The following is a 15,540-nucleotide window of genomic DNA, read 5'->3' as shown; positions in this document are numbered from 1 at the left end:
AGCCAGCATCTTTGCAGTGATGAGCCAGTTGCCAGGTCTATAAAGTTTTTTTTTTATGAGCTTTGCCTCATGGGGCTCTGGTGAGAACCCAGAGAATGCTCATAAAACCTAGAGTTAACTGCTAGTCACTTAACAAATATTTGAGCACCTACTGTGTGCCCAGGGACTATTCTGGGAAAGGAGAGATGGCAGAAGAAACGAAGAATCCTGTTCTTCTGAACAGTTACTGTCAAAATTACAGCCAGCTCTGAGGCAGCACCACTCACTACCCAGTCTCCCTCCTCACACAGCTTTGTCCTAAACCCAAGACTTCCAGGGGGCCGGGGTGGCTCTTCTCCTCCCCGGACTACTTTCATGAAATGGACTCCACTGCATTTTCTTCTTCTCTCTTTTTTTAAAATTTTATTTAAAAAACCTTCGGTGCAATATTAAAAAGCAATACGGCCAGCTGGAGCGACAACGAACAGAAAGAAAAGGCGAGGACGGATAGGGAAGATCCAGGGACCCCTTCCCCAGCTGCTCCCAGGGGCTGGAGGCCAGGGCCAGACTGGGGAGGGGCCTGGGTGGTGGGGGAGAGAGGAAAGGCCACCCACCAAAATGAACAGGCAGAATAAAACACTGATATAGGAAATATCTGGCTGAACTGAAGAGGATCTAGGGAAGATGGGAAGCCCCCATTTTCTTTCCCCAAAATGTCCTAGACTGGGTTGGGGGTGGGGAAGGGTTGGCTTCCTGGGGTGAAAGGAATAGGCCCTGTTCCACCCCATACTCCTTTGTCAGGGAGTACAGGATGTGCCAGGGGGCCCAGAGGCATGTATATTGGGGGAGAGGTGAGTAGGAATGCCCCCTCCCTAGAATCTGTTACGAGGGCTGAGGGTGTTCCCCGTCCAGCTCCCAGACTCTTGGGGGTCTTGGGTAAGATGGAGACTGGAGTGGGTCGGGGCAGGGGTGTGAGGCTGGGCGCTCAGCCTAGAAAGCCGTCAGGGTCGTCCTCCTCAAAGTGGCCTTGTTGCAGCACCTTGATGTGGTGCTCGTAGATTTTCAGGGCTGGGCCGAGGCGGATGGACAGGCCTGTCAGCACGTCTGTGCGTTGCATGAGCAGCAAAGACTTGCCATCGATTTCCTGGGTGGGACAGAGGAGAAACGAAGAGAGAGCAGGGTCAGAATACATCCCCACTGAGACCCTGAAACCCTGGGGCTAAGTTGAGGGGGCGGAACCCACCTGTTCTTGGAAAGCTGTGGCCTGCTCCGGGAAGCCAGCCTCGGTGAAGTACTCTACCACATCCGTCACCGTCCACTCCACAGGATCAGCCGGCTTCTCCTTGCGCCCCGAACTGCGTTGGAACAGAGGAAACCAGTGAGCAGTGACGCTCCTGTGGTTCTGTCACACACACCTGGGCAGCACCACCACCCCCCACCCCGCGTCTCAAACACTGCAACTTACGGACAGCCAAAAGGGGTCCCATCAGCCCCAGGTAGGGCTGGTTTTCCTGGGGGCAAAGGCACGGGGGATGGGGAGTCTGGCCCAGTGGCAGCAGAGGCTGGGAAATAAAAAACAGATGCCTGTGGTTTTGTCTTGGGGCTCAGTTCGTTCCCACCAGCCACCCTCCCCCACCCAGAGGGATCCTTACCTGATCCCCCTTCCTTATTCATGGCGGCCATCGAGAACACTTGACGGGTGCCACTGCCTGGCGCTGGCCCGCGTCCTTCATCCTGGCCCTGGTGGGGTCCACAGGGCGTCCACTCCTTGACTCTCTCCTTGGCACTCTGAGGGCCGCGCTCGCCATTAAGTTGGTGGTGTTGGGCACCTGCAGGACGGTCTCCTTCGGGCACTTCGGAGCCCTCAGACACTTCATCTTCATCATCTTCATCGTCGTCGTCTTCATCCTCCTCTTCCTTCTCAAGCACTCGCTCTTCTCCACCCCTCTGGTGCAAGAGAAGGAGGCCCGTAAGGGCATTAGCTGTTCTAGCCCTGGGCCCGACCCGGGGATCCAGGACCAAGCGGACTGCCTCACCATCACCTTTAATACCAACACGGACTAACTTTTACACATCCACTCCGTGCCAGGCTCTGTGTTAATAAAAGCTCTCACTAGCCAAATCTCACTAAACTCGCTCAACAACCCCAAGAGGTCGCTACTGCTATTAAGTCGCGTTTTACAGCGGAGGAAACTGAGGCTGGCGAAGATCAAGTCACTTGCCAAGGTCACCACCCCCCGAGCCCGCAGGGAAGAAGCGCAAAGCCCTGGCCGCCCGCGGCCCGCTTCCTCCTGGGACTCTCGCCCGCCACCAACTTCGCCAGCACCTGCCCACCGCACGGCGCCCCCCTCCGCGGCGCGCTCACCTTGCTCCGCGACGCGCGGGCGCTGGCGGCCGGGGGCGCCCGCCCGGGCCTGTCCCCGCGGGGCAGCGCGAGCGCTCCGAGACGAGTGCGCTCCAGGCGGCCCCGAGCCGCCGCCTCCTCCTCTAGCAAACCCTGCACGCGGCCGCGGGTCAGGCGGCCGCCGGCGCCGCCGCTACCCCCGAGGTAGCGCACGACTTCCCGCAGGCTCACGGGCCGAGCCGGGCCGCCGGCCCGCGCCGCGCCCCCCTCCGGCGGCTGCTGTGGCTGCGGCGGCGGCGGCGGCGGCTGCTGCTGTGGCTGTGGCGCCGGCGGCAGCGGCGGCTCCCGGGCGGCGACGGCGGGCGGGGGGGCGCGGCGCGGGCCGGCCGGGGGCGCCACTGCCGGAGGAGCGGCGGGCGCGGGCGGCGGCGCGGCCAGGGGCGCGGCCCGCTGCGCGCGGGGGCCCGGTTGCGCGGGGCCGGGCGAGGGGGGCGCTGTGGCGGCAGCAGCGGCGGCCGCGCGGGGCGCCCGGGCCGGGGCGGCGGCGGCGGCGACGGGCGCGGGCGGTGGCGGCGGGGCGGGCGTGGGCGGCGGCGCGGCGGCGGCAGCGGGGCCCCCGCGGGGGGCGCGCGGCGGGGCCGGCGGGGTGGCTCCGCGCCGGGGCGGCTGGACGCGCGCCGCGTTGCGGTACGAGATGCTCCCCTTGTAGCTGACCCGGAGCACGGCGCGTTGCTGGATCAGTTTCTCTAGCTCGGCGCGCGTGCGCTCCGGCTCCGGGCCGTGCCGCCGCCGCACCATCCGGCAGATGCGCTCCAGGTCCGGCCGCGCCTTGCGCGAGCGCAGCGAGTCGATGGTGTCCAGGATCCACTCTTGGTAGTGCGGGGAAGCGGCGGACGACGAGGCAGCGGCCGCCGTGGTGGCGGCCGCCGCCGTCTCCGGCGGGGGTAGGGCCGGGGGCCCCGCCATGCCTCCCGCCCGGCCCGGCTGCACCGTGCGCGCTGCCTCCCTCCCAGCGCGGCGCCCCCCTCCCCGGCACCCCTCCCTCCGCCGCTGCCCGCCTCCTCCGCCTCCCCCCCCGGGGGGCGCAGCGCCTCGGCGGAGCGGCGGCGGCGCTGCTGTTTCTTTGCAAAAAAAAAAAAAAAAGAAAGAGAGAGAGAGAGGGAGCGAGAGAGAGAGAAAAAAAACAGTGAGAGAGAAAGAAAAGAGAGAAAAAAATATGCACACACTCACTCACTCGCACGCACGCACACACAGACCCGCTTCTGCTGGGCGCGCGCGGGGCCGGGGATGCGAGGAGGGAGGAGGGGAGCGCGGCGCGGCCGGCCCCTCCCCGCCGCCGCCGCCGCCGCACGCGCGCCCTGCGCCCGGGACACTCCGGCCCCCCTTCCTTCCCTCCCTCCCTCCTCCCCGCCGCCCGCCTTCCTCCCTCCCACCCCCACGCGCCCGCTTTTAAGGTGGAGCCCGGGCCCCCCGCCCGCCCCCTTTACCCTGCGCTCTGGCTCACTCCGGCTCGCCCCGGCCCCCCCTTACAACTCCCGCGCGCTTTTTAAGGAGGCGCCGCGGAGTTGGCGCCGGGGCGGGGGCGGGGGAAAGCGGCGGGCGGGGGAGGGGGAGGGGAGCGCCGGGGGGAGGGGAGAGGGGGCGGGCGGGGCGGGCGGGGCGGGCGGGGCGGGCGGGCGGTGCTCGGCCGCCCTCCAGCCATTGGGCGCGGGACCCAGACGTCCCCGGCGCCCAGCCCCCCTCTCCACGCCTCCCCGGCGCGCTCCGCTCTCGGGACCGCACTTACCGGGAACTCGCCGCCCGCGGGCCGGGCCACTGCGCTCGCCCGGCGCCGCAGGGACCTTCGGACCACCGCCGCCTCCGCGCCCCTTGGGCGTGCTTGGCCTGCGCGGGGAGGGGGGCGCACACGGTCTCCACCACCCCATACCCGCCCTTGCCAGGGCCGCCCCCGCCGCCGCTCGGCTTCCAGGCGCGCCGGCCGCAGCGTCTCCCTAGAGCTCCCGCCCTTTCGGCCTCGTTGGACGCAGAGGGGGTGCGCCTCAGAATGTCGGGACCCCTAATCTTGGGTCAGAGGGCAGTTTGGCGCCCCCTTCTCCGGCAGGGCGGAGGGGAGTGGCGGAATTCCAGCTAAACCCAGCTTTACAAGGACTCCAGGCCAGGTGCTGATCAGCTTGGACGCTGGGGTCCGAAATTTTCTTTCCAACCCCCTGGGGGTGCGTGGGTGGGTGACCGAAGTCAGGAACACTAGCGACACTTTTTTTTAAACAAAACTTTATTGATAATAGTTTTCAAATATGTTTACAACAGCACACTGTTCAAGAGGAAGTTGCGTCCTTCGCAGCACACAGGTTGAATCACCCCCGCGCCCACCCGGGGTCCCACCCCAGGCCTGAGAGCTCCTCCTGGGATGGGGAGAAATGACGAGAGGAACAAATGTGGGGATGAATGGGGTGACTCCAGACTTTTCTATTAAGAGAGAAAAAACCACAAATGGGTGGTGGCGTTGGGGGGAGAACCGGTGATTGACAGCTGACAGCTAAGCAGAGGAGGAGCGCCCAAGATGGGGGGTGGAGGGCGGAGGCTGCTGGGTGAATAAAACAAGCAGCCCCTCGCCAGCAACCCTGGCCTTGAACCCGGGGGTGGGGGCGCTCTACCTCCTTTTGCGGTGATTGCCTTCCCAACTGACAGGAGGCTGGACATTAAAATCTAGCTGAGAATAAAATCAAGGAGTTTGGGGAGAGTGTTACTGGGAGGGACGACCCTGAGCTCGGGGCTCCCCCTCTTGTCTTTTCAGGGGACCACTCCTCTTTGGCAGGGAGAGGGGCAGCTGCTTTGTCTGGGCCCAAGGGTGAAGAAAGGTCTGTGGGGGGCAGAACAGAGTAGGGGCTTCCTAAAGGGGCTGAGACCCTTTCAGGCTTGACAGGGGATCCTGGGGGAAGGGGTGGGGGGAGGAGGCAGGAGAGTAGCAACTTGGGGGAGAGGTTCGAACCCCAGCTCCTTCCTTTATAGTCAGTCTGCTTCCCAGTTTTTGTTAAAAAAAAAAAAAAAACAACGATTTGAAGAGAGGGGCATGGGAAAGGGTGGGAGAAGGAGGGAGGAAGGCATTGGTGGAACTTAAATAAGATTGTAAATTGTATTTTTTTAAAAAATTACATCAAGTGGCCCACTGAACGAGTCACTAAAATCTCTCCTTCCCTGGCAGGATTATTCTGAAGGCAAGGTTGGCTTTTCATTCATTCACCGTTAGAGAGTGGTGCCTGTCGGGTTTTTTTTTTTTGGGGGGGGAGGGGTGGCTGTAGTTAAGTTTGGGCCCCTCTTGCCACACCCTGTCCCTGAAACCAGGGAGACCTGGTCTGCCCTGAAGAAGGGAAGAACCGAGAAATTCGTTTAAAACAGGCAGAAGTCGGCTGGGGTGGGGGGCTGTGGAAGGAAGGCAAAAGCAGTGGGTAGGGGTGGGCAGGAGGGCAAAGGGGGTGAGGGGGAGCAGCTGGTGTTTTGCCCCAAATACCTGGACTTCCTGCTCCCCCTACCCTGGAGGGTGGGGCTGGGCGGGTTAAATTAGATGCAAGGAACTCTGGGGCCCTCTGGCTGTTCAATCCAACCCTCCCACCCCCCCCACCAAAAAAAAAAAAAAAGGAAAGAAAGAAAACCCATGGGGGCACAGTCACACCCCTAGAACTCAGAAAACTCCTTGCCACACTTCTCATTGATGGAGACTCGGATCTCTTCCTCCTCATAGTCGTCAAAGTTACTTGTGTCCCCAGGGCCTTTAAACTTTGGTATGAAGGGAGCTTCCACCTGGAGAGGGGTCAAGAACCACTCAGACCTCAGCAGTCAACATAATCATCATTACAACAATAAATGTGAATGGGCTAACATTCATAAGATAACTTACTCTGACCCAGGCCTGAGGTTGCATTAGAGTGTGGACTCATCTTAAGAATCTTAGAGACTTCCCTAGTGGTCCAGTGGCTATGACCCTGTGCTCTCAAGGCAAGGGGTCCAGGTTTGATCCCTAGTGGAGGAACTAGAGCCTACATGCTGCAACTAAGACCCAGTGCATATGAATACATTTTTTTTAAAAAGAATTTTATAGCCAACACATTGATGGGCAAATTATTAATACTTTCCAGAGAGAGTAGTCTCCTGCCCAAGGTCAGAGTGGCCAAATGATTCTGCAATTCTGTTTCTAGACCCCCACGGCTCTAAGTTGCCACATCTAGATTCACCCAGAGCCTGAAGGCTATTCTAAGATTCCCCTTCCCTTTTCATCTCTCCATTGGTAATACTTCTCCCCAACCCCCCAGAGCACCTGAGGAAGGAAGGGGGTGCCCTACCTTTCTCTGGTAGATGGCAATCCAGTCAGTTGTGGCAAACCACTTGTGGTTCTTTATATCATTGACCCCATTCTTGAGGTTCCCAAAGCGCTTGGTGAGGTCCACTTGTAGGAGGTTGCGCAGCAGATCCTTCAAGTCAGAGCTGAAGTGGGATGGAAACCGCACCTGGAGAGCAGATAACACAGAAAGACTGGGAAACCCCTCTGGAGCTTGGGGAGCCCAAAACACTGCCTTCTTCACCCAACAGTCTTATTGGATGGAGGACCCCAAACTGGATGGTGTGTTGGAATCCCATTTAAAACAGCTTGTTGGGCCCACTGGAGTTTCTGATTCAGGAGATCTGGGTAGGGCCTGAGAGCTTATATTTCTAGCCAGTGCCTGGGCTAGGCTGATGCTGCTGGAGAGGGGACCACTTTGAGAACCGCTGCAGCAAGGTAAGAGCTATGATGTTGCCATTTGATTTTTTATTTTTCTGGCCTCACCATGAGGCTTGTGGGATCTTAGTTCCCTGACCAGGGACTGAACCTGGGTCCTTGGCAGTGAAAGCAGAAACTCCTACCTACTGGACTGCTAGGGAATTCCCGAGGTTCCCATTTTACAGAAGAGAAAACTGAGGCTTGGCAGGGTTAAACAGCTTGCCCAAGGTCACACTGAGGAGCAGGACAGGTTGGTTCCATATGTGGGGTCTGATTGACTCTAAAACTTGCATCCTTAGCCATTGCGTCTTAAGGCAGCTCTGCTGGGGTTGGGGGACTTCAGAAATATTCATGTTTCAGAGAGAAATAATTGTTTTTCTATTTCTCTCTCTCTGCATAGCTAAGGCTCTTCCATTTTTTTAAGGCTCAGTATAACTCTTGCAGCAACTTCCCCCAAATGCTTTGAGGCCATAGCCTTGTATATAAGTAGCCAGTGGATTTACAGCTACAAGAACTGACTTCCAGCACCGCTCTGCTTCTTACATGCTGTGTAACCTTGGCCACCGCCTTAACCTCTCTGGACCTGTGCCTGCCTTTCTGGCACGGAGCAGATATCCCAAGGCTGCATGAAGGAGATAATCCCGCTGAGGGTGCGTGGGAACTGTAAAATGCTACAAAGAAGGGAGTCAAGCTCATCTTCTCCTCTCCCCCTCAGAAACTTCTATGACTTTTTCTCCCCACTCTGGGCCATTTTCTTGGCAACCTCTATTCTGCCTTGTGGCAGACACCTCATCTTTCCCTTTTTTAACAACTCCACTTTGTAGTTGGTGACTCTCTTAAACCTCCCTGAGAGGCAAGTGGCTTGTTCCCCAGTTCTGAGATGGATGAGACTCAGAGAAGCAAAGATATTGGCTTGAGGTTTCAAAGTTGATGGATGGCAGAGCCGGGACTTAGAACCAGGTCAGCCCACCGAGGCTGAGCTGGGAGCCACTTCCACCACTTTCTGAGCCAGGTGGAGGGATGGCTGGTCCTCCAGGGGAGGGGGGTGAACCGAAGGCAGACTTGGGGCCCCCAGCCTCTTTCGGGACAGCAGTGCTGTGTGATCTTGAACCAGACATGTCCAGTCTCTGGGCCTCAGCTTCCTCCTCCCTCACAGTGCTGTAAGACCCAGGGGGTACATGGGGAGTAGGCACTTAATGCACTCCAGGGCTCTAACAGTCCACCCACCCCTTACCCACACCAAGCTAGAAAGTCTGCATTTGGGAAAGGAAGTGGGGCTATATGTCCTGGGTGACTCCCTGTAGGGCCCTAGGGTAGCGCCTGGGAACTGAACACACTTGTTTTTCTGCTGCCAAACTTATGGAAACTTAGGCTAAGGGGGTCATGTAGAAGTGAGATGAGGCTCATGTCAGGCAGGGCAGGAGTTTGAGCGAAGCCTGGGGTTTTTGGAAACCCGTGGGGTTTCGGCACTGAAGGTCCAGAGATGAGTGAGGCTGTGTGAAGTGGTGGCCTCAGTGTGGTGGGTCTGTCTGGTATCACCACCTGGCCTGACTTCATGAACTTCTAGATTGTTCTTTTGGTTTTTCTTTGGCTGTCCCTTGAGGCATGTGGGACTTAGTTCCCCGACCCAGGGATCAAACCCAAGCCCCCTGCAGTGGAAACAAGCACGGAGTCCTAACCGCTGGGCCATCAGGGAATTCCTGAGATTGTTCTGACAGTGATGAGCGGGGCTCTACAGTGGGCAGGGTGGACGGGGAAGTGGGCAGGATGGTCTTAGGGCTGAGCCCCCTACATCTGGGCCTCACCTTCCCAGAGACAATCTTCTCGTAGATCTGGATGGGCTGGTCGGCGAAGAAGGGCGGGTAGCCTGCGGCCATTTCATAGATGAGGACCCCCAGGGCCCACCAGTCCACAGCTTTGTTGTAGCCCTGGAGGGAGAAGGGTGAGGTGCAGGTGTGGGGAGAAGGGTGAGGAGGGGGCGTGGGTGGAACAGGCCTCCGGGCGGTGGGAGGGGTCGAGAGGCGCCTACTTTACTCAGGATGATCTCGGGGGCCAGGTACTCGGGGGTCCCACACAAGGTCCAGGTGCGGCCTTTCACACGCTTGGCGAAACCGAAGTCTGTCACCTGCGGGCACAGGACGGGCGGTTGGCTGGGAGGGCGGGAGGGTTCAGGCCGGGGCCACCTGGGGCTGCCCCCTCGCCCGGCCCAGTGGGCACCTGAATGTAGCCCTGCTGGTCAATGAGGAGGTTCTCCGGCTTCAGGTCCCGGTAGATGAGATCAAGCGAGTGCAGGTACTCAAAGGTCAGGACAATCTGGGCGGCGTAGAAGCGCGCGTGGGGCTCACTGATGGAGACAATAGAGGAGGGGATGGGTGAGTGGGAGCAGCCATACCCGCAGCGCCCGCCCGCCCCGGAGCAGTCCAGCAAGTGGGCCTGAGGAGCTGTCTCCAGCCTAGGTGATCACGATGCATCAGGAGGTGGAGGAGGGGAACGGCAACACACTCCAATACTCTTGCCTGGGAAATCCCATGGACAGGGGAGCCTGGCAGGGCTGCAGCCCAGGGGGTTGCAAAGAGTCAGACACGACTGAAGCGACCAAACAACAAGGAGGCGGATTTGCCAGTTTCTCTTGTGTGAGTACTGTAAGAAGCTAAATAATGAAAAGCCTTATTTTGTGATTAAAGAAAAAAAAAAAAAAAAAGCACCCACAGAGCAACCTTCTTCATCTACAGCCCCAGGCTGGAGACAGCCCATGTGTCCATCAGCAGAGGAATGGAATCACAGGTTGCAACAGATTCATACAATGGGATTGGACCCAACACCACCACCAGGACATATGAGGAATATACCCAACAATGTGGCTGGGTCTCAAAATGATTATGTGAAGCAAGAGAAGAAAGGGACAAAAGGATATGAACTGTGTGAGTCCATTTATATCAAGTCCAGACCCAGACCAAACGCACTTATGGTGTTTGAAAGCCAGAAAGGACGTTTGACTTTGTTGGGCCGGTGATTTGCCAAGAAAAGCACTGGAGGTAATTTCCCAGGATGATGGCTACACACATGTATGCATCTGTCAGAACTCATGGGACCGGGTATTGAAAACCTATGCACTTTATTGTACATAAAATGTATCGCTATATAAATAAGTAAAATAAAACAAGAGCATAAATTTAAAGGACATAAAATCACCCACTCACAGGGTGACACCTAAGTCACTGTGTTTGTTTTGTTTCGTGGTAGTTGAGACATTGTAGATTCAGATTCCTCAGCTCAGGGGGAACAAGAACCCACTGGGACCCTGAGAGGCCACTTCCACGGATGATGCCCATGGACAGCCCCAAGGTGGCGGGGTGGGACGTCGGGCTCACCTGAACCTCCCGATCCGTCGCAGGTGTGAGAACATCTCCCCACCGGGCACGTACTCCATGACCATGTATAAATTTGAGTTGTCCTGTGGGAAGCAGCAAGTGATCAGGGCTCTGCTCCCCAAGCCCTGGGCCCCATCTGCAGGCCTAGTGCCCTGACCCGGCAGGTGTTCACAAAGTGACAACAACCATCTTGGCTCCCAAGCAGAGCACGTTCCAAGTGCCAGGTGCTGGGCTCACCAATTACCTGTCTCATTTCCTTCTGCCTGCAAGAAACTAGGGGAAGCCATCATCCTGCTCACGGGGGCCCAAAGTGAGGGCTGGTTAGGGGTACATGAGGGAACTGGCCGGCGTGTTTGGGCTGTAGTCAGAACTCTGTGGTGGCTCATGTCTGTGACTGTCTTGAGCAAGGCTCTTGGGGCCACGGTTTTATCATCTGTCAACTGGGACCAGGATGGGCTACAGAATTTGTGGGGGCCCCCCAAATAAAAGTGTGAGGCCCCTTGTTAAAAAACATGATTATCAATTTCAAGAAGGTGGCAGCAGAAGCTTAAACTAAGTGCAGGGCCCTTGTGACTGCAGGGTTCACAGACCCTGAGTGGCCTTTCCCAGCTCGCGCAGTCAAGGCTTAGGATGATGCCCGAAACCACTCACACAGGGCGCTCATGCTGTGCTTTGAACTGTTATGGCAGCCCCAGGTGGGAATGCCATGATACCCATTTTACAGATGAAGAAACCAAGGCTCAGGGGAGTAAAGTCCCGGGCCAGAGTCACACAGCCAGGAAGTACAGGGCCAGCATTGGAACCCAGGCTGAGTGGCATGGCTTGTGGCCGTGTGTCAGGTTCTTGCTATAAACAGAATGATGATTTTGAGGGACATTATCCAGATTGAGGGACTAGCCCCAGGTTATCAAGCTAGAGGCTGGCAGGCCCAGTTGAACTTGGGGCTATCAGAGCCCCAGGCTGATTTGCACGCCCCCGCCCCAACAGCAGACACCCATTGGTGGTGATCGGCCCGGCCCCAGCTCTGGGAACCCAGAGGCTGCACTGCCTGGCAGCGGCCCCGGTCTGCCGCCACTGGAACCCCACCTTGAAGGAGAACTCGAGTTTGACAAGGAACGGAAAGTTGACCGCCTGCAGGATGCGCTTCTCGTTCAGGGTGTGCTCAATCTGTTTCAGCTTCACCACCTGCAGGAGTGGGACGGGAGAGTGGAGAGGATGGGGTGTGAGCGAGTCCTTTTCCTCCTGACCACCCAAAAAAAAGGGAGAGGTGCCAGGGCCGGGCCAGGTCCTTCATCTACAATTGTACGAGTGGGGACTTCCCTAGTGGCCCAGTGGTGAAGAATCCACCTGCCAACGCAGGGGACACGGGTTCGATCCCTGGTCTGGGACAATGCCACATGCCATGGGGCAGCTACCCACGCGTCACAACCAGCGAGCCTGTGAGTCCCAACTACTGAAGCTCGCATGCCCTAGAGCCCATGCTCCGCAACAAGAGAAGCCATGGCAATGAGAAGCCCGTATACCACATAGCAACTAGCGAGTAGCCCCCACTCGCCGCAACTGGAGAAAGCCTGTGCGCACTGCACAACAAAGACCCAATGCAGTCATAAATAAATAAATAAGCTTCGACCTAAAAAAAAAACAAAACGCACACTGTTTGAGTGGCTGGGGACTGTCAAGCCCTGGGCCAGGTGCCTGTCCCCACATGGCATGCAGTCATGCAATTCAGGGCAAGAACACATGAGTCACCAGGCTACAGGGGTCAGAGCCGTGGTGGGGGATGCTGGGGGCCTGTGGACGCCCAGATAAGGCACCCAGGTAAGTCTGAGGAGTCAGAGAAGGCTTCCTGGAGGAAGGGGCAGCTGAGCTGAAACAGAACATACAGGCAGAAGGGGCACTCAAAGGGCGGGGGGTTTAGAAATACCTTCCTTGCAACTAGAGCGTGCCCCTCCCCACAATCCAGCTGAACCCGGGGCTAATCCCTCCTCGGCCCTCAGCCATCCCCAGCAGCCGCCTCACATACTGACAGGAGTCCTGAGGAGGATGCACTGGGAACATGCATGTCTGGAAGCCCAGATGCAGAGAAGGGAAGTGTGGTGCCCAAGGGCACATGCAGCTAGTCAACCTCAGACCAGCTTGTCACACATACGCAGTCTGGCCCCTCGGTCAGCTCTGAGCCCCACTGCAATGGGGCTTCCTCTGCTTTGTTCACAACGACATCCTCTGGGTCTACACCTGCACTGTCCAGGGCAGTCCACACTAGCCACGTATGGCTGCTGAGTACTTGAAACATGGCTGGTTGACTGACGGATCGAGTTTAAAATGGAAAGTATCTTGGGGCTTCCTTGGTGGCTCAGTGGTAAAGAATATGCCTGCCAGTGTCGGAGATGTGGGTTTGATCCCTGATCCGGGAAGATCTCACCCGCCTCAGAGCAACTAAGCTCACGTGCCACAACTACTGAGCCTGTGCTCCACAACAAGAGAAGCCCCTGCGATGAGAAGCCTGTGCACCCCAACTGGAGAGCAGCCCCTGCTTGCGACAACTAGAGAAAAGCCTGAGCAGCAACAAAGACTCAGCACAGCCCCCCAAAGATGCTTTAAACAATAAAACTCAGCGTATTTACAATGAAAATTTAAAAACTGATACTCAATGCAACTTTCAAGCCTGTTTGGAACAACTTGGGCTGTGCGAATCTGCCTTTTCAACTTGTCTTTTTCTTTTCTTTCCAGTGAAAATGAACATCCAAACGAAGATGTGTTCTAAGTGTAAAGTACATTCTGGATTTCTAAGACTTAGTACGGAAAAAAAGAATGTAAAGTGTCTCATTAATGATATTTTTACACTGGATGCATGTGTTGATATGATAATATTGGAGATATACTGACTTAATTACAACACATTGTTAAAATGAATTCCACTTGTATTTTTTTTAAAGCTCTTAAAATGAGGGTTCTAGGGAACTCCCTAGTGGTCCAGTGGTTAGGACTCCATGCTCTTATGGCTGAGGGTCCGGGTTCCATCCCTAGTCAGGGAACTAAAATCCCACAAGCCATTTGGCCAAATAAATAAAAATAAAATGAGGAGTCTAGAAAATGTAAAACCATATGTGATATTTTTCCTGGACATTGCTGCTCTAGAGCATTTTGCCTGGCAAAAATATTTACAGAAAGGAGGTCTGCATAGACATCACTCCTCTCACGCTGGAAAATGCTTGGCTTTCTTGAGACAGGCTAGGTGTCTGATGCTGCATCCATGCTGGGATTGGCACTGGTGGCTCCCCGGGAGAGGAAGCTTCCTGAAGGCAGCATGGTATCCTTCTTGCCCCTGGGTCTGGCACGTTATGGAGGTGCTCCAGGTGGTGACCACTGCCCAGGCAGAGCCCTGGTAGCCGGGACCTGGGCCATGTCGCAGGGCCAGACTCACCTTCTGTTTGTCGAGGATCTTCATGGCGTAGTGGTTCCCGGTCTCCGTGTGCTTCACCAGCATCACCCGCCCGAAGGAGCCCGTGCCCAGGGTCTTAATTCGTTCAAACTGATCCAAGTGGGCTGTGTTCTGTGGGCAGAGGGCTCTGGAGGGTCAGGGACCACCCCAACCCCTGCAGCCTGCGCAGCCCAAGTTTGGGGCGTCCCCTCTGCCACCAGCAGAGGGGGCCGTGGGCACCGGGTGGAACGAAGCTGGTAAGGACGGCGGCGGAAAAACAAGATGGCAGAGGGCGCATTCCTCAAGGCTGGTGGCAGGGTCTGGATCCAGCCCTGGCCAGGGGCCCAGGAGCTTCTGGCAGCTGCCTGGAGGGGCAGGGGCCACCCATTGGAAGGGGGTAGTGGGGTGGAGGAGCCTGGCAGTGTGTGATCAGGCGCCCCCATGAGCATCGATGGGTTGAATGAGGGCAGGTGAGGCGGCTCTACAGGGCCCAAAAATCCTAGCCATGTCACTTGGATGTGGTTGGGGGTGAGGGGGCCATCAGTCACCCCTCCCGGGACTCTGTACCCAGGGGGCTTACCTGAGCAGGATTTTCCCATTTTTTAAGAAAATCTTCTTTGGCTTTGGCTAAGAACTCTTTCACTGAAAGAAAGACAGGAAGACAGTGAGGTGAAGACCCCATGTTGCTGGCGTGGGCCCAGGCTATTCCTGGGGAGATGCCGATTTGTGGAAAGTGGGGTGCAGTCACCTTAACCTAGAGCCTGACCTTCTCCCTGCGCCTTCGGGTCTCCCGGCTGAGTCTGAGGGTAACCCTGGGTGGGTGGGGGCACCTGATCTGGGCTGGGGCGTGGGTCCCCTTTACTACAGAGAGGTGGGGTCCAGTCTCAACTCTGTCCACAATGGGGGACAGGGCGACTTGGGGGGTCACTCGTTGGGGGACAGAGAACAGTGCCTGGGCCAGCCCACCCCCACTCGCCCCAGTTCTGACCGACATTCCAGGGCCAGGGACGACGCCAGCCGAGGTATTTATAGCCTCTGGATTTGGCGGCTCCTCTGGTCCCTTCTCTGGGGAGGCTGGCCCGGGTGGAGGCCTCTGGGGCTCGGGTAGCAGGCGCCCTTGGGGGGTTCAGCTGTTGCCTTGGCCCCCAGCTGGCTCCATTCCTGCCTTTGCCAATGGAGGGCCCCTGGCTCCTGAGCCGCTTCAAAGAAAGCCTCGCCTGATGCCTGCCCCCTGCAGGCCCCTCAGCAGCCCCAGGTGAATACCACCGTCCAGCTAGCACTGAAGATTTCCCTGCAGACCCTGGGCTTGTTACTTTGTGTCCACTCCCTCTTTGTTTCACTTGCCTGCCCCCGCCCTCCCCCCTACCCAGATTTCTTTTATCTGTTTTCCCTACTCACCACCAGCCCCCCCCAACTGAAGCCTGAAAACAGGCATTCCCACCAGTGTGGAGCACCACCCCAGCAAAGTAGGTAGGGGCCAGGACTCTGGGATACGATCAAGTTTAGCTCCTGGCCTGGTCCCTGAAGAGCTGTGTGACCTTAGGCAACTGACCTCTGGGCCTCAGCTTTCCTCATCTGTAAACTGGGGATAATAATAGTAATGACCCAGTAGGGTAGTTGTGGGGACTGAAGGAGTTAATCTTGGCAAAGGGGGTTTGGATGGTGGCTGGCA

At 57.4% G+C, this 15,540-nt stretch overlaps 2 protein-coding genes across 5 annotated transcripts in view; both read right to left on the bottom strand.

Moving 5' to 3' along the window:
• Positions 1 to 374: 374 nt before the first annotated feature.
• On the bottom strand, positions 375 to 3,444 carry SAMD1 (sterile alpha motif domain containing 1). Of its 2 annotated transcripts, none has more exons than XR_011257142.1 (5): positions 2,345 to 3,444; positions 1,632 to 1,926; positions 1,445 to 1,563; positions 1,223 to 1,334; positions 375 to 1,123 (listed from the first exon to the last, which is right to left on the bottom strand). XR_011257142.1 is itself a non-coding variant. In XM_069590821.1 (5 exons), exons 1-5 carry the CDS (start codon positions 3,287 to 3,289, stop codon positions 965 to 967), a joined length of 1,608 nt encoding a protein of 535 aa, XP_069446922.1. In that variant the 5' UTR covers positions 3,290 to 3,435; the 3' UTR covers positions 375 to 964. The 2 variants fall into 2 exon arrangements, 1 of the variants encoding a protein (XP_069446922.1); XM_069590821.1 differs by having other exon boundaries at positions 1,445 to 1,541; positions 2,345 to 3,435.
• A 1,915-nt stretch (positions 3,445 to 5,359) lies between these two features.
• The window catches only part of PRKACA (protein kinase cAMP-activated catalytic subunit alpha), a 17,841-nt gene continuing 7,660 nt past the window's right edge, over positions 5,360 to 15,540 (bottom strand). For all 3 annotated transcript variants that reach the window (XM_069590822.1, XM_069590823.1, XM_069590824.1), the window contains exons 2-10: positions 14,449 to 14,510; positions 13,872 to 14,000; positions 11,534 to 11,632; positions 10,448 to 10,530; positions 9,294 to 9,420; positions 9,106 to 9,201; positions 8,882 to 9,004; positions 6,661 to 6,825; positions 5,360 to 6,121 (exon numbers count right to left, since the gene is read on the bottom strand). In XM_069590822.1, the coding sequence (XP_069446923.1) occupies positions 5,996 to 6,121; positions 6,661 to 6,825; positions 8,882 to 9,004; positions 9,106 to 9,201; positions 9,294 to 9,420; positions 10,448 to 10,530; positions 11,534 to 11,632; positions 13,872 to 14,000; positions 14,449 to 14,510 (1,010 nt within the window). In that variant the 3' untranslated portion in view covers positions 5,360 to 5,995. The remainder of the gene's footprint in view (positions 6,122 to 6,660; positions 6,826 to 8,881; positions 9,005 to 9,105; positions 9,202 to 9,293; positions 9,421 to 10,447; positions 10,531 to 11,533; positions 11,633 to 13,871; positions 14,001 to 14,448; positions 14,511 to 15,540) is intronic.

Source organism: Ovis canadensis, chromosome 5 (genome assembly GCF_042477335.2).
Source record: "Ovis canadensis isolate MfBH-ARS-UI-01 breed Bighorn chromosome 5, ARS-UI_OviCan_v2, whole genome shotgun sequence".
Classification (NCBI taxonomy): domain Eukaryota; kingdom Metazoa; phylum Chordata; class Mammalia; order Artiodactyla; family Bovidae; genus Ovis; species Ovis canadensis.
The sequence above is the reverse complement of the archived record's forward strand: the minus strand, read 5'-3'. Positions and strand labels throughout refer to the sequence as shown.